General features: G+C 38.4%; 1 protein-coding gene across 2 annotated transcripts in view; it reads right to left on the minus strand.

Annotated features, from left to right (window-relative positions):
* Positions 1–26719, minus strand: part of MGAT4A (mannosyl (alpha-1,3-)-glycoprotein beta-1,4-N-acetylglucosaminyltransferase, isozyme A) — a 71977-nt gene that overhangs the window by 22336 nt on the left and 22922 nt on the right. For both annotated transcript variants that reach the window (XM_008635803.2, XM_017737002.1), the window contains exons 3-9: positions 25193–25333; positions 22544–22677; positions 11459–11505; positions 10781–10894; positions 10092–10167; positions 8581–8695; positions 11–141 (exon numbers count right to left, since the gene is read on the minus strand). In XM_008635803.2, coding sequence (XP_008634025.1) covers positions 11–141; positions 8581–8695; positions 10092–10167; positions 10781–10894; positions 11459–11505; positions 22544–22677; positions 25193–25333 — 758 coding nt within the window. The remainder of the gene's footprint in view (positions 1–10; positions 142–8580; positions 8696–10091; positions 10168–10780; positions 10895–11458; positions 11506–22543; positions 22678–25192; positions 25334–26719) is intronic.

Here is a 26719-nt window from a genome sequence, read left to right on the forward strand (position 1 = left end):
ACAAACTTACAGCATCTTTCTCAGGGTTACACACTTTCACCCAGAGAATATGGTCCAGAAGCCAATCAATAGGTTTCTCCTTATAAAACATAAATATGAACTCTACAATAAGAGTGATATCTGGAGACTGGAACATTTTACCTGTGGGTGACATTAAGAATAACTGGAGTTACTTTAGATTAGAGATAACATTGTCTTTTGAAATCAATGAGATAGCAGATGATACCTTTGTGCCAAGACAAGAAATGTTAGCAATCAACAACTTGAAATTTCAATGTTATTTGAAATTCCATACCTTTCAATTAAATAAAAAAACTACTCGAACAGAACTTGTTGTCATATATCTTGATGCTATCAAAATATTCAGTGTATATTCAATGTACCACAACACAGTCTCCTTAAGAATAGAAATTATCAGTTTGAAAAAATAGAGAAAGAAGAGTTATGGATTGGCATCTATTATTCCCCATGTCATGTGTAAGCTCAAGCACCTGAGATGAGGAGCTGTTGCAAGTGTTATCTGCCCAGTCATACAATTTCAGCTTCTGCAGGTACAAAAAGCAGGGATGGAACACCTACCACTAATTTCAGATTCTTTTGGGCAGAAAATCAAAGGGAAAGAAGGAAGCTACCAGAACATATACAGAGACAATGCAACTCAAAAGGAGACATCCCAGAGTGACCAGTTTTTTTCTGCAGTGCACAGGCCATCAGCAGGACTTCTGTGTGGCACCGTGCAAAAGGATTCTCTGGAATCCTGCAGACTTCTTTGCAAAAGAAGGAAACTGACTGTTGATGAAGAGAGTCTATTTAATATCAACATGAGCAATCACCTGCATGGTTGTGGAATACACTTCTCTACCAGCTGAGGTCTCTGAAGAGAAAGGTGGCCAATACACCAGGCTATTGTGTCAAATTGAATGCAGCACTTGAAAAAGGTGCCTTGTATGAAGACATGGTTACCAGGAGCAACACAGCTGGGAGTGGGGCAGTCCAGGGCTGAAGACAGACTGACAAGTGCTTGTACCAGGGACTGCACTGAAGCACTGAAACAGGCTGCTGAGGGGAATGCTTAAGGCACCATCCCTGGAGGTATTTAAAAGACGTGTAGATGTGGCACTTGGGGACATTGTTTAGCAGTAGATTTGACAGCGCCAAGTTAGTGGTTTGACTCTATAATCTTTGAGGTCTTTTCCAACCAAACTGATTCTACAACCACATGCCAGCTAAAATCCCAAAGGCAGTTGCAGATTTCAAGGCAGATTCAGAAAACACCAGGTTTGCAGATGAAGTCTGAAGTCTTTGCTGGGTTACAAGGGAGAAGGCAAGGAAGAAAGACATTATGTAACAATGGATCTCTCAGGAAGACACTGGCTGAAGTGGTTCAGTTCTGCAGATGTTGCTGAGATGTGAGCAGCGCTGGACTAAACAGGGATGGGTTCTTTGGACATGTGTGCATCAATGGATCCGAGTCCAACAGAAGCTCTTCTCCAATGCAAGTCTTCGGTCCTTCCACATTTTGGAGTCCTGTACAACACACTAACACACAGCACTCAGGCACGGGAAATGTTTTGGGCTTTTTTTCCCACTTGTGAAGAGGCCTTCATAGGCTTTCTAAATAACAAGTTCCACAAGTGGTAGATGTTCTAATCTTTTCTCCTACTCTTAGGAAAACCGGCTGCAGTAGACGTTAAGAGGAGATCACTTAAAGAACCTTGCCCTTTTCAGAAAGCAGGTCTGATGAAATCTCTTTTTGACTTGTGTGAAATTGGATAAGAACAAAGCCAGTGAAAGAATACTCAGTGGGAATTCTGAGATGAGTTTGGAGGTGTCTGAGTGAGACTACATCATTATGCCATGCAACAAATATGGAAGAAGCATCTCATTAAAGTACCAATTATTTCACCCATTAGAATGATGCTAATACTCATTATAGTAGACCATTTACACACTGGGACGGAAAAGTAAATGTGGTAAAACATTAACTGATTTGACATTACTATATCAAAGTTGTTCCTTACAGAAACTTTTCATCCAGCTCTTTATAAAGCAAAAATATCATCATCACTTTTAAGTGGCTGTTGCAATGAGGTCCTCAAATGGGTATCTCCACATGAAAATACTCAGTAACTAAAATTTGAAACTCCCACTACTAAAGGGACAACTCCTACTAAGCTAGGGATAATTTCAAAGCTTTATTCTTAAAAAACATAAGAAAGATGTTATTATTTTTATTAGTACATTGTTAGTATTTACACAGTATATTGCCACATTGTTTAACATTATTTGTGGAAGTAAATATTTAAAAATGGGTAGGAAACAATCATATGATTAGTTAAATGTTGTGTAAAATAGTCATGCAGAATAACAGCTTTCAGCTTGTCACACTTGGAACTAAACAGACCCCAATTTTCCTGATGATTCATCTCTGCCTACTGCTTTCAGTGGCATAGGGCAGGAGAAGAGAAAAATATGGTAAACTCTAATAAAAGACCAGCTAAAAATGGGACTAAGCAGATGTTTCTGGGATTTTTATGGGACTGAAACCATCATTCATAGGTGACACCTGCTGAGGCAGTCTGTCAGTCACATCTGTTTCCACAGGAAGTGCACTTTTCCATGTGGTGTCAGAGAGAGGCACAATACGGTGAGAGTCAGAAGACAAATATTCCCACAATATTTCTCTAATCTCAGTGCAAGCAGACTGAAGAGACAGTTTATCCTCTTCCAGGATCTATACACAGCCATGATGCTCTAGAATCCTTTTCCTTTTCTACTCAAAGACAGAGCAGAAGAATCACACTGACATTTCTTCCTTTGACTAGCTCATCTTCTGAAGAACACAAGGATTATCATCTTTACTTGTTCCCACTCACAGACCATGTCACTTAGAACTTGGCACAAAGATACAGGATCCTACAATTAAGTAAGCTGAGAACAAGACTGAAGGTAAGAGTAAGAATTTACTCTTATCCCTAATTTAAGTTATCCTAATTTTATCTAAAATAGAAACAGGATATCAACAAATTATTTACTTCCACATGGCAGACTTGTCTAGGCCCAGAGGCAGTTTCCTCTAGGCCAGCACTCTACTGTCCACCATGCAGTCAACCACCCCAGACTTGGGAAATAGTCTAATTTCCATGGTGATGTCACAGGGCACACCAAGGAAAAACAAACAAGCAAACAAAACCCAATCAAAGCCCAAGCCACGCTGATACATCCAACTACAGCTAGTCAGCAAAAGTGAGGTAAGCCGGCTGTACCTGCATTGGCATCTTTGGACCCAAGTGGCCTCTCTGCATTACACTGCCCAGCACCATGGAAGTGTTCAACAGTGGAGACAAAGTCTTCTCACATTAATTCTAATGAACACTGGAGCAAAGATGAACAGGAAACACCCTGATCCCAAGACAAGCCCTTGTGTTCCTTCAGTAACCAAGGACAGACACCCACACAATCACTTTCTGAAATGCTGTCACCACCTTCCACACACAGCTTGGCACAGTTTGGCCCCAGCCCCTTGTTCCTCTGTATAACATTGCCTCGTTCATCTGTCATTTCTGTCTCAGGACACCACCAGCACAGCAGTTCTGCTGTGGATCCATGTCCCCCTTTTTTCCATCAGAACAGTCTTCCTAGAGCAACTCCAAACCAGAGCTCTGCAGTGAAGTCTCTGGTAAAACAGGTCTTCAAAGCTCTGGATCCCTGACTGTCCACACCTCATCCTTGTAATGGACATCAGCCCAGTACAACTCCTGCTGCACTGATCCAACACCCAGCCCCTCTGAAACCAAATCAGTCAAGTCCTTGCCTAGTCTCTCCTAAGCAAGAGCAGCAGCAGCAGCCTGGTTTCCCTAGGGCACAGCCACAGTCCAAGAAGTGGCAGCATTTGCCAAGGTCCTTCTGTCCTGCAGCTCCCATGCAGCAGCATATGAGGAAAGTGCTGTGAGCCACAGAAATACTGAGATGCTGCCTAAATCCAGCCTACAGATTGCCTGCTGGCCATCCCCAATATGCGCTCAAAAATTGTCAAGCCAAAGAGACCTAAGCAAAAAGCTGCACTCAACACACACTGCCGCAAACTGAAAACTCTGAAAGAACTGAAGCAATGGCTCATCTTGCACCATGTTCATGCACTTGGTATAGTGCGGAAGGTATCTTTTCAGCTTTATACCGGCTAGCGCTTGTATTTCAATGCCTTAGAAAGCCTCGAGCAGCCTTGAGAGGTAGCACAGGCGATCTAGCACTTTAGTAGCTCTAAAATCGGTACCTGAATCAGCTGCAGAGCAAATACCATCAGCAGAAGCAAAGAGGGAGAAATATAGCTCCCTGCTCGCTCAATTCCCTGCAGTTAGAAGCCTTCAAATGAGACAGACAACCAGAGATGTTCACAGGAAAGTCGCTGAGCTGAGTGAAAGAGCGTAGCCTCCCCTCGACCATCTTTTATTAGGAGAAGGGGAAAGGGGAGGACTGGGGGCGGACCCGGGGTGAGCGGCCAATCAGACACTGCTGAAGAGTCTGAGTTACATTTGGCTTTGCCCGCGCTTAGAACAAAAGAGCTCAGAGCACATGTCTTTGGGAGGGGGGAGGGGAAGCTCGGAACAAGCAGCAACAGTATAGTACATGGGAACAGACATAAAACAGACATAATTTGCTGACAAAACTTCAGAGCTTTCAGATTCTGGGTGCTTACAACCTACCATTGTGAAGAAACGTCAAAATCTGAAAGAATTAAGAGTCAAGAAGCAAAGCAAAATCTTGCTCCATAAAACCCCAGAGATACAAAATGTAGACTTTCTCCATATTATTGATCTATATTGATAAAATTGACAGTCAGCACTGAAAAAAAAAACCCACCTGTGGAACACTTTCTGCTATTTACTGTGCCCTGTCAAGACTTCTATTCATTTTTCAGTCCTTTTAAAAACCATCCTTAGTGAATCACTCTGGCCCTCGCAGTATTTTGCTGGCAAATACAGGGCACACACAAAATGAAACACTTTGTTTTCTAGTTCTTTGAACTGCAAATATCTAAATCATTCATTTTAATTCTTCCACATGAGCATCACTAATACTGAGTCTACACCAACAATAATTTTACACCTGCAAGCACATATTCTAGCTGTAGTTGATGTTTTCAATGCTTTCCCTGTTACTGATATGCAAATTACTGGCATTAAAACCAGAACCTCTTTGAAGTTATTTAAAGCTCAAATGTTTGACTTGATCTATTCTTTCCCAAACTTCAACTATGTGCACAGCTTCAGCAAAACTGCAACCAGAACAACTTAAATAATCAGAACAACAGGCCTTTAAAACATCAGGGCACAATAAGACTCAGAGAAACTGTATAAGACAACCAAAAGGCCATTTCAGACCACTCCATTAAATGCTTGTGACAGCTGGCATTATAGCTACAGTGCAAGGATTGCAGTTCCTCTGGAAAACACTTCAGCTCACAGGCAGTTAGAAGACAAATCATTATTCCTCATGAAAAGCTAGTAGGACTTTCCTACATTATGTCACAGGGCTCGCAGTGCAAACCAGAATCCACAAGAGCGAAAGATACATCTCCTTCCAGAGAGCTTCTTAAGAAAACAGCATACATCTCACCCATTATTTATTAGATACTTGACAGCACTTAAGACTATGCTTTCAGTATTAAAAAAAACCCAAAGGAACAACGTCTGTTCTGTGGCAGAGGTGACAGAATTCTATAATCCTGCTGTCAGCCTAAATAGCTACATTTGCCACTTCCTCATGTAGCACTTGCATAAATTAAATTTTCAGTTCAGAAATACACTACAACAAAAAATCCCACATTTTTACCTCACAAACTTTCAAGCTAATCAAGGTTTCCAACAGCTAACAGTGAATCAGCCACATCTCTCTTTTTATTAATAATTTAATAATTAGAGATTATTTCTAAATCAGTAGCATCTAGACAATAGTTGCCCAGGGAAGCTGTGGATGTTCCACCCCTGGAACTGTTCAAAGCCAGATTGGATGGAGCTCTGAGCAACCTGGTCTTGTGGAAAGTATCCCTACCCTTGGCAGGGGAGTTGGAACTGGATGATCTTTAAGGTCCTTTCCAAACCAGGCCATTCTATGATTCTGTGAATTGAGTGCTCTAGATTCTCTCTTGGACATCTACACATAAAACTCACCCTCAGTTACAAACTCCTGTTGCTCTTCCCAAAGCTGTCTGCATTACCAAATTACCACACTATCAGTCTGCATCAAGATCCATAAAGGGATAGCAGAGATGAGGCAAATCTACATTACTTGCATAAAATTTCCATGCAATATATGGTTATAGCACACCAATGTGTCTCAGAGCCAAAAGTTTTAGTTGCTTTCATGAATACTAATTTTTCTCTCAAAACTTAAGAGCAGGATAAGTAGCTAAATTGGGAGAAGAAAAAAAAATCTAATTTAATTTTCTAGGTAGAAAAGCAACATAAAGATGTGTAGCCATAGCAAAATGCATCTGAAATCCCACTGATATCATCTAGTTAAAATGAGGCAAACAAATATGATACAAGGAACAAAGAACAGACATGCAAGAAGCAGGAGCTAACAACTAAATTTAACTACAGCTACTTTCAGAGCCCACACTGACCAGAAGTACACAGACAGTATAGAAAAACAAGATATTTTTAAACAGTTGTGCTTTTGATTAAGCCAAGTCTCAGTATTAAGAACTATCTACCTACCCTACCAGGCTTAAACACTGTGCCCTCTATAACAGCAAGAGAACACAAAACGGAGGGTGAAATACACAAATACTAAAATATACAAATAAACAAGTTAAGTGACCTGAAATACAACTGCACTACGTACACAGTGTTTGTCCTAAAGTGTAAGTTGGTTTTATGCACATTTGATGTGTCATTCTTACGAAGTGGCAATTTGTAAGTAAGCACACTCTACTACTAAATCAGGCAAATGTAGAATAAATGTAAATTCTGTAGCCCCAGAAATGCCATACAGAATTTACACTTAACGTGCAATTAGACTGGAGCTAAAACTCAAATTGTGGGCTTAGTCTGGGTTAGTGTTTAACTGTTCAACAGTAGAAACAAAGTCTTATCAGATGCTGTATTCAACCGGTCCCTGTTAACATACAATGTTGTGAGGGGTTCCCCAACCAAAGAGACAAGTTTACTTAGGGCAAGATGTCAGTAAACTACTTAAATTCTTATTTTTCCATGATAGGCAGCACAATTTCCTATTTCTCCCCCCTCTGAGGCCACAGAACCAACCCCATAATGATTTCAGCAACAGTGTATTTCTGACAGTAGCCCAAAGCAGTTACACGATGGCCAGGTGTATAAGGAGACTTCACTCAGCCCACTTCCTTTTCTCCTCCCCATTGTTTCCGTAGGTTAAACTGGCAGACAAGTCTATGAAGTACCATTCTGTACCATAACACAGCATGTATGGGGGATAATTACTGTCTGCCTTTCTACTCCAGGAACCTCTGAGACCCCGAAAGTCAGGGAACTATTGCACACCTGATGCTGAGCTGGAAACGGGACAGCACTTAATCGAGTAGTGCCAACATTCTCAGTTCTCAGTATGACCATTATGGGTGACTGAGCTAAAAATGAAGCCATTCTCTGGCAAGTAGATCCAAAGGAAAGAGAACAACAAGAATTTCCAAGAGAATGATAGCATTCAGGGCTGCACTTTTATCCATTACACATAGGATTTCCTTTCTGTTCTGAACTCAACTTACAGCCTTCATATTGGAATTGTTTGTGTTGACCACAGGAATCTCCAAAGTCTGCCCCAGCTTTTGATTTTTCCTTGCATATCTCCAGCTTGTCACTTTTAAAAAGATCATGACACATCACTGCAGCAATGAAATAACCTTTTGATTTGTAAAATCCCTTCAGAACTTCTCTTTCATTGCTTTTCTGTTAAGTCTAGTATCTCTCAATGAAAAGATATTAGTGTAAGAGCAAAGAATTGTAATTTCCACAGCACCCTGGCAGTCAATCCACAACAACCCGAGATCCTGCATTAACTCCTCTCACTGTTGCTCCCTGCAAATGACAGACTCTGACTGCATCTAGGAAGGAGCAGATTGTCATAACTTCTTCATAAAGTAGAAAGATGGAGATAGAATAGGCTTTGCAACAAACTGATGCCTGCTAATTCTTGGAAATTTTGGCACAAACACCAATGAAGTTATTTTAGGTGGAGTTAATTTTCATGGTTTTTCTTTACTTCAGTCAGTTGTGTTTTAATTACATTTTCATTTTAACAGCAGCTAAATTAAAAATAAGACATGCCTTGCAGTTTGATTGTTAGTATTTTTATAAATTAACTTTTGGTTATAAAAATGCCCTCTTTTCCAACAGTTTGAGTTTGCTTCAGTCATACAAAATTATATTAAACAAATGAGGGGCAAAAGCAACAACCATGAGCTAAACCAGAGTTCCTAAAAAAAGGCCATTAATTTCTACTTCTTGGCCTATTTCCAGTACAAAGAAGATAGCTTTGAAGTCAGATCACTATTAATTCACAGTCTGAGGATGACTCAAACTGCAAAAGTGAACATTTTCTTACCAATGAAACCCAGCTGAGAAAATTCTAGAATCATCCAATCTTCAGAAGCGAGCTGAAGTGCAAAATTTTTTATTGTGCTGAAATAATTCTGCTTGACAACAATGTCATCTTCGAGCTAGAGGAAAGTAGAAGTGATATCAAAATAAATAAATAAATAAATAAAAGCACTAGCAAAGCAATAGAAAAAAGTACAGCTAGGAAATACTGACTTATAATATATTGCGAAGACATAGCCATATATTTCTAATGCTAGCACTGATATAAAACATAGATGTCATAGCCTGGAATAACTATTGTAGGGATCAGTCTGTCTATTTGTGGAGAACTAATCGAGTCCTTCTGTAGTAAGACTCCACAAACATATCTCAGCTTCTTACTTTAGAATATTGCTTTTCCAGCTTCTTTCTTCAGAGGAAAATCATTCATGAAATAATGTTAGTCTAAGTGACATCATCAGAACAAGTAGAATATCTGCATTATTTGTACACAAACATGTCTGTTTACTCACAAAAGAGCACTGAAAGAGTTTCTCCTCTGAGACAAGAGGCTAAGAGACACAATGTCTGCAGAGGTGGGATTCATTTCATCTGTCCAGCAAAAGCACAGGTGCATAGTCCATAACCACCGAGTCCAGGCAGCAGAACTGCCAACATGGGGTGCTACAATCCCTTTAATTCATAGTAAGTGCAGGCTATTGCTGCATTAAGGATCCTGCTTCTCCTGTCCCTTCTAACAATGCATTCATGCCCTCCCCCTTGTGCTGACACTAATATTTGTGCAACTTCCTGGTATCAAACCAGACTGTCACATGTTATTGGCTCTGCAGCTTCCCAGAGAGCTGAGACTCCAATACGCTCAGAGAGGAGTCAGCATAGCTTTGTGAAAACTAGATGAGATGTGTGGGACTTTACACCCCAAGGACAGAGGCACAAAATCTAAATAAAGATCATTAGCGCAGTTACTACATCTGCAATACCTGTAGGTAAGACTTCTACTTCAAAGCAGAAACACATGATAGAACAATTCTGAACTAAACTAAAGAAGAACTGCTTAACTCTGTAGTTGAAAACCTCTTCTAAAAAAAAGAAAAAAAAATACAACGTCTATACACAACAGTCATATTAAAGTGACACTGCACTTTCAAAAGAAAATAGATTTTTGCTTCATTTCCACTCAAAATTAAGCTGGCTTTTTTTTGCCAAGGCAACTCAACAATAATTAATTTGGGGGACAAGGAAAAAACAGTAGTTAAGCTGCTTGGATTCCTTCACTTTTTTTGCTAAGCATCTTAAGATATGTGACATAAGACAAATTACTTTCTACTTCAGAGACAGTGAGAGTGTCCTGCTCAAATTACTTCCCCATGTACCATAACCACCATATTTAATGCTCCCTTTAAATTATAGGATCAAGTTATCTCTGTTCTGTGTAGGTCCTTTGGATGTGTCCAACAACATAATTTCTAGAGACTCATTTGAAAACTTGTCTCAAAATAAAGAAGAGAAATTTACCTGAATGTAATAAACCCCCTTTTTCTGGGCATACATCATAAGAAAACAATAATCCAAGTTTTGTTTTGTTCTCCATCTGAAATTAAATTGAAAGCTTAAGGTTTATGAAAAAAGGTTATTTCAATACATGCTGGCAATATAAAGTAAATTTTACTATGAAGAATGATGCATACTAGTGAAATGTTAGAACAGCTGCTTTTGGCACTGTTCCCTCAGGAAATCCACTGTCTGAAAAAAAAGGAACAAAGCTTTCACCTTAGGCTTTAACACAAACATGAAACTGGTTTAATTTGAACCTGACTTTGTGACAGCTACCTGACATTTCAATAAAAACACATGTGCATTTAAAATGCTAATTCAAAAAGAACTAGTTGGTTTTACCCCGTATTTCATGAAGAAAAACAGTAAACAAAAGAGTCCACATACAAGAATAAAAGTATATCAAGTCTCAGTTCTCCTCCCAAAATTTAACCCTAAATGGATTCAACCAAGCATAGGTGCTGATCATGCACAGACCAGCATGTAGCTAGGAATGAGATGGGATTCACAGAGCACTTTTAGCATCCCCACACTTGCAAGAATTACAGTACGAAAACATTTCAAGAATTCACATCCCACTTGCTGTTTTATAAACAACGAAAGTGTGGGTGTGGGAGGAGATGGGAAAAGATCTGGGGGAATAAACCTACCTCACTCTCTCTTTTGAGTCTCCAAATGTTTCTTTCAAGTTTGTCAAGTCGGGATAATAAGTTGCAGGAGGGGCTATTACTTCCACCAAGCCAGAATTGATCTCTGTAGAAAACCTGTCAATAGAAACATCCTGAAGTCACATGAGAGATTCTGAGTTCTGTAGACTTCCTGCTCGCTTGCTGTTGGAACAGTTATTGTGTCTGGTTATGAGGACTTGTTCAAATGAGGCATATAAAAGAATAGTAGTATAGAAAAAAGTATTGTTTTCCTTAGCATGTCCTTCCACTGTTGCCTCTTGCCAATCAGAATCAAACTAGATTCTAAACATTTTTTTGCCTTTTTCCCAGAACCTAGTGATTTTTTTCTGCAGTTCTCTTTGAACATACAGAATACAAGGCGCTAACACAGATGTCACAAATTTCCGTTCATGTTTAAACAATTCCATCTGTTTATGTTGCATCAAATAATTTAATCCCACTTAGTGTTTTACAGTTTAACTGACTGAATCACTGCCTCTTAATTTGTCATCTCTTACTTTTTTTGTTCAAAAGTCCAAAGCCCCAGGAAACAAAAAGGCATGATCTCTTATTTCCAAAATATTTTTTAATTGCTTATTACAACCTGATTTAGTTTATCATCAATAAAAAAAGAAATCCCCAGTTAAAACTACAACTTACTCTCTTTCCAGGCTTGCAACAACACTGTTAACATAATCAAGATCAGTCTGCAAAAAAAAAGAAACAAACAGAAAAAATTAATAGACAGTTCTGAACTTACATGTCAATAGAATGATGTAAAATAAAACATCACAGGTGGCTGTCCTTGAAAATCACTTTCATTGCATAAGGTATTGGAGCAATACAAGAATGCATCACACATGTAACTGTGTCTTACCTCTAATATGATAATTTTTTGGGAAATAATTTTCTCAAGACATGCACTTAACAGAAAATTGTTAAAACTCATGCTCTTGATGACAAAATGATCACTGAGTGTTTGTGTAGGAAGAACTTATTATTATACAATAATAATAATATGTAAGAAAATATTACCAAAGAAAGCTTTCTGGAAAACAGTGCATTGAACACACACACACACACACACACACACACACACACACTCCCTTCTTTCAAAAGTACATCTCCTAAACTTTGGATTTAAAGCAAATTCCCTAACCACGGACAGCAGTGAACCTGCTGCCTTTCTGACCAAGGTTGCTTTTTTGCATCAGAGACTAAACCTGAGGGACTACCAATCCTATCAATCACTCAGTTCTCATAGATGCAACGATTCTAAAAATTACTTGTTGGTGAAAATACAAATAGTGACATTCTGGAAAAGTCTAGATCATCTAAATTGCCAGCACTGGACAATTATTCAACCTGGCTGTACACACGCATTCCAAGAAAAGAGTTTGTGAACTCATAAATGACTGAAAACCCTGGTCTTTGTTATATTGTTAATCTAATGATTTGACATACTGTTTACATTTTTGAAAAGAATAGTCTAATCAACTAAATCAACCCAGATTCTGGCTCATAAGGATTCTGGAGAAAGAGTTGTCTTTGAAATGCCAGAAACAAAGGAACAGTTCATATTTTTTCTGATGAATTCGTAACTTAGGATATCGTTAAAGGATTATACACAGAGAATAAATCCCTCCCAAGCATTTCTATAGAACTGTTAATCTTGTTTGATAAAGGTGCTTACCCTTTGATCTTAAAAAAAATCACCATTTCTATATTTTAAAGACTTATTTTTATGAAATCAAACATAATGCCAGTGATGCACGCTTTTCAAAAAGGACACCAACAGAAGTAGATTTCTTCCAAAAGCAGGTTTTAAATACCACAAGAACATGTGAGTAGAAAGTATTTCTCATAATTTTGTCATATGTATTTTCTTCCTAAGTGCTATGCCTAGTGCTGGGCAGAAGTTCTGGTAAGCTGGTAAGGTGTTCACAATTTAAAACTCATCTTGCACTGAGTTCCACACAAAGAGACTCACAAGTCCATATGGACCTTGATATATCATTGTTTAAATACTTTTATGGATTGTTCATACACATTTAATTAATAGAATGGAGTTAGACATAACTTTTTCTGGTTCGTGTAACAGTTGCAAATCACAGTAACCTAGTGACTACCTAAAAATAATTTTAGTATATCCATCTTTAACTGAAGCATCTTTTTCTCTTTTCAAAACCCTTTAAACATCAAAAATACAGAAACTGCAATTCAATCACCATGTGAAAAGACAAAAATTTGCATTTCAGTTGGCATGCCAAACTTCAATTACCCAGTTCAGCATTAAGAACTCCAACACATCCAACAGAGTCCATACCGTAATTGCATAGAGAGATACAGGATTTGTATATATCTACATACACACACTCAGCAGAAACACAGCTAGTTTCTATTCAGTTTTTCAGAGATTAAAATAAATGCCAAACTTCATGCCAACTGGAATCATCTATTTGATCACAAGCCTGTGCCTCAGTGCACATCTCCTTAGCAGGAACATAGTTTTGACCTATTTTCCACACTACCATGAAGCCTTGCTACTGCTTGTAAAACCTTACACTCTTACACAGAAAACCGTCACCATCAGAAAAAAAAGTCTGGAATAAGGGTTTTTTCCCTACTTCCCACTATTTGTTTGCATGCTTCACATGAAAGGCTGGCAGTTTCCCAGACAGAGCTGCAATCACAATAGAATGACATTAAAAAGATGGTGCTTGTAGTCTTCCAGCCTCATACTGTAGTCTTGGCTGCTGTCACACAAAGTCAAGAAGGTCTGGTCTAGCTGCTATGAACATGAAATACAGCAAATACCACTCCTGCTTAGTAGGTAACCTCTCCTTCTCAATCAGCAATCACTGCATCACTGCAATGCAAAAGCAGATGACACTTTTAGAATGAAAAAGAACATGTAGATTAGAAGAGTTGATGCCATTTTTCACATGATCAAATGCATTAAAACACTGGTATTCTGCCATCATTTTTAAATAAGCAGTTGTATTTATATCTACCAGCAGCATACAAGATTCAGAACCAGGATTTCAACACAAAACCCTTCCCCTCAGAACAGCAGGTTGACTGTCCTCTTTCCACATCAGAGCTTCAAGAGACAACTCCTCTCATTGCCCAGTCTAACACTAAGTAGGATCTTTGCCAACACCCTTTGCTATGGACATGTCCCAGAAAGATGGCAATTCTAAGTTAATTCACACCACGTCATGAAATAAGCATGAGAATATGCAGTTAATGTGACCAAGCTGTGACTACACCCAAGGGAAGAGTTAAGTAGACAGAAGACTTTGCAGGGTAGCAATGGAGGGAAATCTGGAATAGCTAAATTAAATCTAAGGATCTTTCAAGCAGTATCAACAAATTTAGTCAGCAATTTAAAAGCAACAGAAAAAAAATCCATTATTAATCAAAATCTATTCCCCATTTTCGAGGAATAAAGTGCTTACTGCCTTGACAAAATAAGACACAGGGTCCTCTTTATCAGTCTGAAGGACACAAGACTGCTTGCCTCCAAGAACCTTAAACTGGACAAGATAAAGCCAGATTAATAAAAAGAAGTCACCCATGAAAGAAAATGTGTAACTGTTCTTTGGGCTTCCAGCGAAAATCATCTGGTAGATACTAGATCAACTTTGGAGTACACATGATGAACTTAAAATCTGTTTCATGGTATCAGTGCTGCTTGTAACTATTGAAATGAAATGTTGCTGGTGATCCCAATGATACAGTTATGAATGCTTTTTGTCTATCAAATCCAAAGCCCTTACTAAAACTGTAATTTTTTCTTACTAAAACTCCTAAGGTTGAAGATCCAAAAAAATCCCTAGGAATTTTGGACCCATAAAAAAGAAGCACAAATGAATATTTTAAGAACAAATCTCTTTAAAGCAATTAAGTGCAAAATTGCGTTAGGCCCCAACCAAAGCGTTAGCACCGCCAGCCACAAAGATGCATCTTATCAATGAATTACATGAAGCCTTACAAACAACTTTGTCCTGGTGAGTGGATCTCTGACAACTTCATAATAAAAGGCATAAGTAGGGATGGTTATTTTAGTATCAGCAGATCAAATCTTTCGGTCTGTTCTTTCTTCCTAGTCATATGAAATTACTGATCTTCAAAAGAATGCAAAACACTTGAAGTGAGACATCTTCCTTTAACTATTCATACCAGATCAACGATTGATCCCCCATCAGCATCTTGCTTCCAGCAGAGGCAGCCATGAAAAGATACACAGCAAAGAATAAGAACAAGACACACAACACTCCCCCCGACTATCATCCACGTTCCAACTACCTTCAGTTCAGGTTGCTTCCTGAGACAGATGCGATTTTGTGTATTTAATATTCCTCAGTAGACTCATGTTCAAGCTACCTCATTAGCATCCCCCTGAGCCTATGTAAACTTTCAACAAGAAAAGAAGATTTTTAGCTTGTGAGATCTATGGAGTTTCATAAGCCTGTGAACATGGCTGTATCTAAGGTTTAACTCTGCATCAACAATTTTGATGACAAATGCATATAGAGTGCTTTGATGAATCTCTCTTTAAAAAAAGCCTCATAGTCTGTTGCAGAACAAACTAAAGTTGCAGATTGTCAGTGAAATAAGTTTTACATTTCCTCTGTTTTTGTAAAATGCTGTACTCCAATTCTCTAAAGCACTTTTCTGTAGTGCAGGTGAGGCTGCACATCAAGTTTGTGATTATTCCAACATCTGTCTGAACAGACATCGTTATTCACAACAAACACAGAAAGAACCAGAGAAGCAGTGAAATTTCCAATCTTCTTTACTGACTTTTAGGAGTGTGTGCACAGCAGAGCAGCAGAATACATTAGCTATCAGACAAAACAAGAGGTTAGAAAGTTCTGATGAACAGCTAGCCAAACATCATACAAAAAAAAGATTTCTACTTTTAAGAATCAACCCTTTCATATTGTTAAATCCTAACTTCATACCCTCAAAAATGACAGAAGGTAGACTGTTTCTCAAAATGTAAGAAAAACCATGGCATTTAAGACCAAAAGGTTCATTTACTGTCCTAAGTGGCAGATGCATAGAAAAAAAAAATGCAATCATAGAAACTCTCAAGTTAAAAAGGACCCAAAAAGATCATCAGGATCAACACCCAGCTCCTCACAGGACTACCTAAAACTAAACCATATGACTAAAGCATCACCCAAATGCTTCTTGAACTCTGACAAGCATGGTGCCCTGACCACTTCCACAGGGAGCCTATTCCCATCACTGACCGCTCAGTGAAGAACATTTTCCTAATGTCCAGTCTGAACTTCCCCAGTTCACACAGCTTCACACCATTTCCATGTGTCCTGTCACTGGTCACCAGAGAAAGGACATCAGCATCTCCTTCTCCACTGACCACCTCAAGGAAGCTGTCACCTGATGAAGTCACCTCTCAGTCTTCTCTTCTAAATTTAACAAACCAAGTGACCTCAGCTGCTCCTCCAAAGTCTTGCCCTTGAGATTTTTCACCATCTTGGGAATTTATCTAGTCTGTTAGATTATCCAGATCTCAATTCTTAAATTAAATCTATTAGAAGTAAGTCTTAAAGTTCAAGAACACCTTTCAAAGAATGAGAAAAGTATCTGAGAAACAAGCATGCTAATCTACATAGTGTGGTCATTTCATTGCTTACTAATTACCATTTTATTTGATCTTTCATCATCCCCATAGAATAGGAGTGGGATAATTTTATCACATATTTCATATAATAACAAGCAATATAAAATTACAGCCTTCAGAAAAGGCAAGGTAAATGTTTATTTGCCTTGAAAGAGTGAAAGTACATATGAGTATCATTACCTACATACAAGGCACTAAAATTTACATAGGAAAAATCAGCCACTAATGTGGCATTTGGACCTATTTTGGGATATTTATGCAGTGAAGACAAAGCCCTAAGGAATAAAAATGCAGCAGTGGCTTCAGTGGTTGCAGTAGTGTGTGTATATAAACAAAGCCTGTGGAAAAAGGCAGTATCGTCTTTTAGAGTTCAACAAATGCAGCTGAAAAAAAAATTATTTTCAGGAATACAGTGCCTTCTTTCAAATCTGAAGCAGTGAGTTCAAGTTAAATACAGAGAACTTGAGACCAAGATGCAAAGCGAAGAACTGGAATGAGAATACTGTCATAACATAACCAGCTAATGTTACATAAGCAAAATGCAGCCTGTGTCCTACATGAGTTAATGACTTCATCTTTCCCTTACTGAAATTCCCCCCTCTACCACATAGGCAAGAAATTTCTTTCTGTCTCCAGTAATTTCTAAGATTAACCCAACTCAGTTCAGGACAGGGTTTCACCACACAAGTCTTTGGCAGCAATAGCAGGAATACAAGTATAGTCTTGTACCACTCCACTCTTGTTTCTCCCTACCCTCGTGCCCTGCCTGTCAGATCCTCAACCATGAGGGCACACGTCCATATGGATTGTGCTATGAACCACAAAGCTGTGTCAAAGAACGAGCTGAGTTTTTAAGAAGGCCAGCCAGAGAAGAAAAACATCACGGGACAATTCAAGACCAGACATTCAGATGCAAGTTATGCTAGTGTCATGTAGCCACTACTAGTTTTGTCCATGTTGCAGATGAAGTCTGGTTTGTGGAGACTGAAAGAAAGCAGCATATACTGCCTTGAAGAATGGGAAACCTTTTGTTGTCCTTGGGGAAGCCTGTAAATTGTTGAAACAGTCTAGACAGCTTATCTTCCAGAAGACAGGCAGTTGCTGTGTACAGTCTGAAGCACCCTTCTACAATTTGTGCTCTTTATTTGGAGGACAGAAGGAATTTTTAGGTCAAGGCAGACCACTGTAGCAAAATTTGATAGTGTTGTCCAAAATTCAGTGTCAGTTCACTCCACCATACAAGTATGAAGTCACCTGCTACAACGCTTCTGAAATAAGATTATTACCTCCCACCTCACAAATACCCTAGATGTCACCAGAGAGATCAGACATAACTCTGGCTGTCAATACGGATGTACCCTTACCAGAAGCATCAGGTAGTTACTGTGGCCCAGCTGCACCTCAGCAAGTATCTCAAGAAGCACTTCAGTCATTCAAGCCTGGGCTTGAGGAAAGAGCACAATCCTGGATTTTATCTTTGTGCTGAGATACTAAATTTGTCTCAGGTACACTGAAGTTTTCAAATCCTGTCAAGGATCTTTTCTTAGAACTAAGAAGGATTTTTATCACTGGTTTAATTCCTTATAAAAACTTTGCCGGCCATTGACATGAAAAGAGGAGCATAAAATCCTATGTTGGTGCCCAGTATTAGCAGTCCATACTTCTGTGTACCAAAGCTTAGGTGACAAAGAAGCAGGGACTGCAAAAACAACATAAATATCTCAAATTCTCACGGACAGGTCAAGCTACCTTTTCAAATACAAGAGCTGCCAGTGTATCTAGAAGGTGTGTTCATCCTGATGAGTTTTGAGTGAGACGTCCAAAACAAAGATTCCCATCTGTGTAGGCCTTTAATATTATTTGGTGTAGATCATGTATCTTGACACAACAGCTTTGATTTTTTAAAAATATATATACATTACAGACATACATATGTATGTACACACTAAGATCTACCAGATTTTCTCCAACCCAAGATGCACAGTCAGATCTTTTAAGGACTAGGAATACACTCTCCAGAGCAGTTCCAAGAAGGGGCAGCTCACAAGTTTTCAACAATTAGCAGAAAGCACAAACATCTCTGTAGCTGGGGTAATGCTAACACATCCAGGTTGAGAGCAAGACAGTCAAAATACTCTTTTGTTTTCTATCAAGAGAGCTGCTGATCAGAGAGAACTATAATTCAGGCCCAGAGCAAGAAGAGATGAAAATACAGACTCATTTATTTTGTGGGGAAGGTTTACATATTGCACTACAGTGTTAATAACTACAAAACAGGTTCAGCAAGGTTTGACCCAGTATGTGGGCATGACCCAGTCCTTAATTTGCTGAGGCTTTGTTCATACCAGTGCACAGGATGGTACCTTGCTGGGTGCTTGTGTCACACTGACCCAACCAGGACAGAAACTTTTCCAAAGAAATAATAAAGATTCTCTAAAGAAGGAGCACAGAGAAAACACTATTAAACATCTTTTAATTTAGCAGTCACTGTAACATAAAGACATAACACAGTGACAGAAAAGATAATCAACATATGCAAATTTTTCCAGCTTAAGTGAACTGTATATACATGAAACAAGAGTAAGATTTAAAGAAGCAATACGTAAGAAACTATAACTTGTGGCCTAAAAGCAAATGGCTGGTCAATTACTGCCTAGTCAGATGTAGCCAGCAGCACACAGAAATAGCAAAATGTTTTTGCATACCTGTAGTGTCTTCCAATTCTTCCTGAAATGATTTGTCCTTCTGATTTTTTTCATCAAATCAAGGGCTTATAGTCTTTCCAGCATGCACTGATTACTGTTTGTACAAAAGACTGTGCTAAGTGCAGTCTCTGATTAACGGACTGACAATAATTTCTGATATATTTAGAACAAGTCTAAGATACATTTTCTTCATTGTAAATGAGATCTCCCCACAGAAAAAACCCAACATTTTGTTTAGATACCAGGAGAGTACTCTAATTTCTCTCATATTCAGTAGTGTGTGTATGTATGTCTGTTGTTCCACTATGATCATTTAAAATACTTCAAAATGATGTTTCCCATGTTTATTACAAACCCTATTAAATAAAAATACTAGACAACAATTTTAACCCAGAGTTTATGGTTTCTTAAACCTAGAGTCTATGGTTTATTCTGAAAACAAGTTCTCATACAAAGCAGGTTGAGATTTGAATCGTTTGTTTTCAACTCATATGAGCTAGAAACTAGCTACATAGTGAGGGGGAATAAAAAGATTTTGAAGTACTAAGGTAAAATGAATCATACCTATTTATTAGTCATCCTAATGAATACCTGCAAATTATTCTGCCATAAAGTTATTTTAACAAATTAGAGAACACAGACATATGTCAGTAACTAGCACAGTTTACTGTCAAGCAATTCTAGTAATTACTTAAATTGGTGATTAGTTATCACATCATCTGAGATATTTCAGAGTTTCTTGAACTTCCAGTATGGAAATTTACTGTGTATAATTATACTACTGAGAAATATCCATACAGTAAATGAATATGCAGATCTCTTTATTTAGCAACCATAATGCATCTATATTTACTAGCTCATCTGTTTACACTGTTGATGCTGTTTGCAGAAGTCCATTAGCCTTCTAATTTGTTTTCTAGTAAAAAATGAAATTGCAAGAAATGAGTGAGATTGAACTACTAAAAAAATAGCAGTATTAGAAGAGTTTTGTAGGGTGCTTAGCACAAAGAGATTACAGTCCATGACTATGGCTCCCACCAATGCTCTTAAACACTAAATTTGATTTCTCGAATAAAGATAGCAAGAAATGTACTAAAATCCTTTTAAAATACTACTTTTCCTATAATTTTCTTGTAAAATCATTTTTGCAGTCTTGTGCTTCTTTTTTGGGTTGTTGCTACAAGCTATAGACAAGACACAAATAGTAATTTTAAGCTTATTAGCAAAATTACATAACCTCACCCTATGACCATTTCTGGCTGTACTTAAACTGCACATATGTTTGAGCAGAGGCCATACCTTTTTTTAGACACTTTTGCCATCATTTTTAATACAAGCATAGTTGGTCCAAGTTCTAATGTACTTAAAAATAAGCCTTTATTATGGCACGTGTTAATGACAGCAATAGCCTAATGCATTTTAAAAGACACAGCTTTTTGGTTAAGGAGAAACAGAAGTCTACCAGAGGAGTAGGCCTTCCTTTACACAGCCAGAGGAAATGCTTAATAAACCTACACTTTTCACCTTGCAGAAGAAAACTGAAATACCCAGAATAACTCAGAAAAAACACAGCATAATTCAGGGTGAAGCATTTCGTGCACCATATTAATCATTTAGAGAGTTCCCTGTAGCAATTACAAAGCAAACCATAAGATACTGAGCTTAAGAAAATAAAAAACATGGTCCAAGAATAAAGAAGGAAAGATAAACTGGATGTAGTAAAGAAATGCAAATCTAACAAATGATTACAACAGAACAAAAATTTAAACTTTGTTTTTTCAAATATTCCCATACATTCATGACTTGCAGTGCCCAAAACAGGTACCCGAGTAAGCACACAGAACTGCTCTCAAGGAGATGGGATAAAGAAGTAAGACACAGAGGGTAACTGTACCCCACTCCAGAGCCAACCACACAATTCTCCATGGGTACAGGAGCAGTAGCTCCCATGTTAAAATGTTCACTTCACCTGCGGTCACTTCTGTGAAATCACTCCTAAGGTGAGGGAATTCCACACTACCTCGAAGGAAGAAAGTTATTCAGCTATGCAAAACCCAGCTACAGCAATACAGCTTGTCTAAGGCAACAAAAACATTGTGCAGATGGGGACACTTCACTCCTATTCCAAACTTTGCAGAAGACAGGGAATCCAATGACAACAGACAGTCTTCATAGCTCGGACCTCCTTAAGGAAAACAAGTGAAACTTCAGTTTTAAACCTTGAAAAGAAGCCACACTAACAGGCAAAGAAATTTCTCCAACTAATACAGTGAGGAAAAACACAGCATTCCAGTAATTCAGAAAGAATTCTGTTCCCCTGATATTCTCCACCAAGAGATGTTTTAAAAGCACTTTTTTTTCAGAAAAACAGTATCTACCCAGAGAGATAATTTTTGACTGGCTGTCAAGAAAAAGAAAATAGAGCAATTTGCATTGAAGAACACTAAGAAATTATTTTATTTAAAGGAACACTTTTATAATAATAAAAATATAATAAAAGAAACACTTTTATTCTCAGATAAAAGCAAAATGTTTACAAACTTTCCAAGGAAAGTTTTAAAATATGTTGATAATAGAACCAGAAGTATTAAAATGCCTGGTTTTCCACTGATTCCATCCCTGAATGGACACTGGCTCACTGAATTAAAACCACTTTCAGTTATAACTGGGGACTTGAATTTTCCTCTGTGAGACTTATAAAAGACTATTTCAGCAGACCACTACAGTTAGATGGATGAAGGTCAAACATAAATATAAATTTCCCACTGCCCAAGTCAGACTTCCGAGAAAAGCATAGAGAACAAAATAGGTACATGCAATTCCCAGCATCCAACAGAATTATTTCTGAAAGTACTCTATCATTTTCCTAAATTTGATTTCCACTAAATCAGAGCCAAGCTGAACAAACAGTCCAACTGAACACTGAATTAATCCATTAAAAAGGTCTGGGCTTCAAACATCCACATTGTTCGGAAAATTAATTCGGTAACAATCTGTGCCTCACATCTCAAACTGCAGCACTCGTTTGACAGAGGACTAAGCAGTAGCATAAAAAAAATGGGAGGAATCCTCCCCCACAAGAGAGTTCCTTAGCCATTATTCTTATGTTGAAGGAATTAGCACATCTTTGTCACTGTGTATAAACATAAGAAGATTTGCAAAATAACCACTCCACTGAATCCATGTCCACTATTCCCCTGATAAACAGAAAAAGCTGGGCTCTTCAGGATTGTGTCTCAGAAACCCAAGACTCCCTTCTCCCGGAAGAAGAGAGTCATCTCTCTACATCTTGAAGAAAAAGTAGATCCTCATCAGTTCCTGAAAGGAGTGTTACTTGTGATTAAAGGCAGGTTAGAAATTGTATAAAAAAATTTAAGTGATTACCTCTCCTATAAAGACAACCATAACACAATCCAGTTTTTCTTCAGGGGACAGCTTATCAATAAGGGAGTGGAGAGTTTCTGTAAGGTAAGACTTGACTTTTCTTTTCACTGTAGGTATTCCCATTACAATGGAAACTGAAATCAAACAAACCAGAAAGGTACTTTCAGTGATTTCATACACAAGACAGAAAACAAAAATCTTGCAATAAGGCACTGCTTAAGAAATGCAAAGGATTAAAAGGTGAAGATAACAGTAATTAAAAATTGTTTAAAAATATGCCACCCAGCATCAGGAGCATGACTAACAATCACCACCAATGCTCAGAACAAACACAGCAGCCAAAAAAAAAAATCCTAGACCTGCCAGACTATTGGGTAGGGCTGATCCTGACTGGACACCAGGTACACACCAAAGCTGCTCTATTGCTCACCTCCTCAGCTGGACAGGGAGGAGAAAATGTAACAAGAGGCTCATGGGTAGAAATAAGGGCAGGGAGAGATCACTTGCCAGTTACTGTCACAGGCAAAGCAGACTCGAGGAAGTTAATTTATTACTGATCAAATGAACATAGGGTAATGAGAAATAAACCCAAATCTTAAAGCACCTTCCCCTCACCCTTCCCTTCTTCCTGGGCTCAACTTCACACCTGATTTCTCTACCTCCTCCCTACCAGGAGCACAGGGAATGGAGGCTGGAATTCAGTTCATCACACATAATCTCCCACCCCTCTTTCTCCTCAGTGGAAGGACTCCTCAGACTCTTCCCCTGATCCAACATGGGGTCCCTCCCATGGCAGATGGTCCTCCATGAACATCTCCAATATAAGTCCTTCCCTCAGGAGGCAGTTCTTCATAAACTGCTCCAGCATGGGTCCCTTTCATGAGCTGCAGTCCTTCAGGAACAGACTGCTCCAGTGTGGGTCCCCTGCAGGGTCACAGATCCTGCCAGCAAACCTGCTCCTCTGTGGGCTCCTCTCTCCATAGGTCCACAGGTCCTGCCAGGAGCCTGGTCCCATGTGAGCTTCCCATGGGGTCACAGCCTCCTTTGGACATTCACCTGCTGTAACATGGGATCCTCCAGAGGCTGTAGGTGGATTTCTGCTCCATGGGCTGCAGGGACACAGCTGCCTCACCATGCTCTTCACCACGGGTTGCAGGGGTCTCTCTGCCCCAACACCTGGAGCACCTCTTTCCCCCTCCTTCTGCACTGACCTTGATGCTTACAGTGCTCTTGCATGTTCTCACTCCTCTCTCCAGCTGCAATTGCCCTTGAGCAGCTTTCCCCCCCCTCTTCAATCTGTTATTCCAGTGGCACTGGTCTGGCTACTGGTTCTACTGGACACAGGGAAAGCTGCTGGCACCCTCCAACAGAAGCCACCCCTGCAGCCTCCTTGTTGCCAAAACACTGTCACACAAACCCCAATACAATAGGAAATAATCATCAACCACGGTATTAATCGGGTAAGATACACCAAGAATGATTAAACTCCCTAATTTAAGTTTTATTTTAAACTGATATAACCATTCTTCATAACTCAAGTACTTAACATCTCAGAAGTCATCTTTGAAAACAATACTGCTGAAAAACTCTGTTACTTTCCTTGCACCTGGTTTTGGTTCTTCTAAAAAACCAAATCCATGACATCAGAATTGCATGGAAGTTCCTCAACAAAATTTCTTATCTCTGACAACAGCACCACAAATGCAAAGTAATATGTCCCCAGCGACAATGTTAACAACACCATGTTTCAGCAGGCCATTTCACTCCTGTGTTCCGTAACTTTTCCACAGTTTTTCTTCTGCACTGTTCCCAGGGCTGGTTACCAACTGGGAACACAAGCAAACTTCATGAAGTCCTGAAACCCTGAATTTCCTCCCTCTGTTTAATTAAATAAACCTGATTCCAATTTCTATTTTGTAATTCCAAATTTCTGACATATATTCCCAGGGGGACATAATACAGACCTCACTTATAACAATAACAGATTATTAGATTTTTCCTCCCTTAATAACAACATTGAAATAAAAGGTATTTATAGTCAGAAAAATACACCTGTGGCCTAAGCCCACACACCTATCATGCACGCATACTTTCTGTTAAAAGAAGGAGCAATCAAACTTACTGAAGTAATGAGCCAGGAATAACTACAACACTGAATTTTTTTTCCCCTCCAATGACTGTCCAGATTTTATTAATGCAATTATATCTGATTATCTTAGTTCTCTCCACTTTTAATTTATACCTTGAAATACACTGTTCAGAACAACAGAAACATCAACGCTAAAATAAATATATCCATGCACGGTTACCCCGCAAATTTGAAAAGCCAAAGGGGTATATATCCATTGGCAGTTCAGAATCCGAAATGCTGGAGCTTTGTTTCCTTTAAGTTACAAAAAATTGATCCAAACTAAATGCTTCTTAATGTGTACCTTAACACAGCATGGGGTGTGACTGAGATTATGCAGAAAAGAGCAAAGCTGAAACCAAGCTCCTTTCATCTCAGATTCAGTGCAAATTCAAAGGATATCAATATCACACAAGTTAAATGAGATGTCCTTGATCTACCAAGAAATGAAGCAAATTCTGTGTCTGAGCCTAGAAGGTCCTCCAGATATAAAACAAGAAATCAACATCATATCAGCATACCTCCTGTCCTTCCAAGGCCAACCTGCACAGAAGGTTGAAGGCTTCCTTCATTTTTCAACAAATGAGGCAAATGGTAATAGATATTTGGCACTTGAAGAGATTTTCTACTTGTTAGCTCTTTTAACAATTTCAGCGTCTCATCTGCAAACATACAGGAAATCAGTAACGCAGAAAACAAATAATATGAAGTTTTAAGCAACAGTAAACAGAATAAAATTCCAAGCTTGGTCCTAAATGAAAGCCAGAACAAACCTTTCTGAGGCATTGTATCTTGTCTACAAAGGAAGCCTTTTCTTATTTTGATTCTTTTTAATAAACGATGGCCAAGACTATTTTGCACCTATAACCTTGTTACAGATACAGTGAATACTTACCTGATCACATCAGATTTAGTGTGGACTTTCAGAAGTAAGAATGCTCCATTCATCTGGCGTGTTGGTGGTTTTGTTGGATTTTTTTCCAGTTAATCAAATGGGAGGCTTATTTACCTAGATAATCTTTTACTTTTGCTAACAAAGGTCATCACCATCCAGCAAATTTGCAGCATCACTGCAAATAACATTTCAGACCTACGAATACGTATTGGAATATACTGCACATACAGATACAAAATAAAATAGCATTAAATATACAGCTGATATTTTGGGTATTCCTGCAAAAAAATAAATTTTAACGTGAATTTAATTTAGTCCATTAGAATAAAATTATCCTATTAGATTCCATTAGACTCATTCTTGCTCTTTCTGGTACAACTGCCTCTCAGTATGTCCAGGTGGCTCTGAAAGTTGCAAGTAACAGTTTTTAAAATTACCCTGCTGTGCGTGTTGATTTTCTTGCATCAAGTGTGAAAACAACTCATTTCAAATGACAAATATGATAGCATATGGATCTTTGAAAACTTATGGGCTTTATAACATCAAGTTAAGTAAAAACTGCACACAAGGTTTCTTGAGATAAAATTGAGAAGAAGTAAGAAAAATAATGCCGTAAGTGTAATTTCTCTCAGATTCTGAGCAGAGCTTCTGCAAAGATAGATGTGTTTTGTTGTGGATTTTGGTTCTGTATGTTTGGGGAGTTTTAAAATATTTATTTTTAGGTGAAACTAAATTCCTAACCACCTCAAACTTTGCAAAAAGCTTTGTAAATAGATGCCATAAGTAGATATGTCTATTTTGATAGATTCCAATACAGGCACATTTTACTTTTCCTGCTAACATTTCTTTAATTTCAGCTGCAAACCTGGACTAAATTCTGTCCAAGTATGACAGCTCTTTGTCTGAATGAATAAGGATCTACACAAAACAATCTGGAATACTTTCAGCTTCAAAGAGACCAAATAATATTATGTATACTTAAGTGTATTAAGCTAAATAAAAATCTATCTAATACTACATTCTGAGCACAAAAGCTCAGTAATTCAGCTGGCTTCCTGTTATGGCTCTACATGGAAAAACATGGATGCCCATCCCAGCTGGGATCCTGACATGGTAGAATATTAAATGAATTAGTACTTTCAGCTACATCAGA

Source organism: Corvus brachyrhynchos, unplaced genomic scaffold (assembly GCF_000691975.1).
Source record: "Corvus brachyrhynchos isolate BGI_N302 unplaced genomic scaffold, ASM69197v1 scaffold83, whole genome shotgun sequence".
In the NCBI taxonomy this organism is placed as follows: Eukaryota; Metazoa; Chordata; class Aves; order Passeriformes; family Corvidae; genus Corvus; species Corvus brachyrhynchos.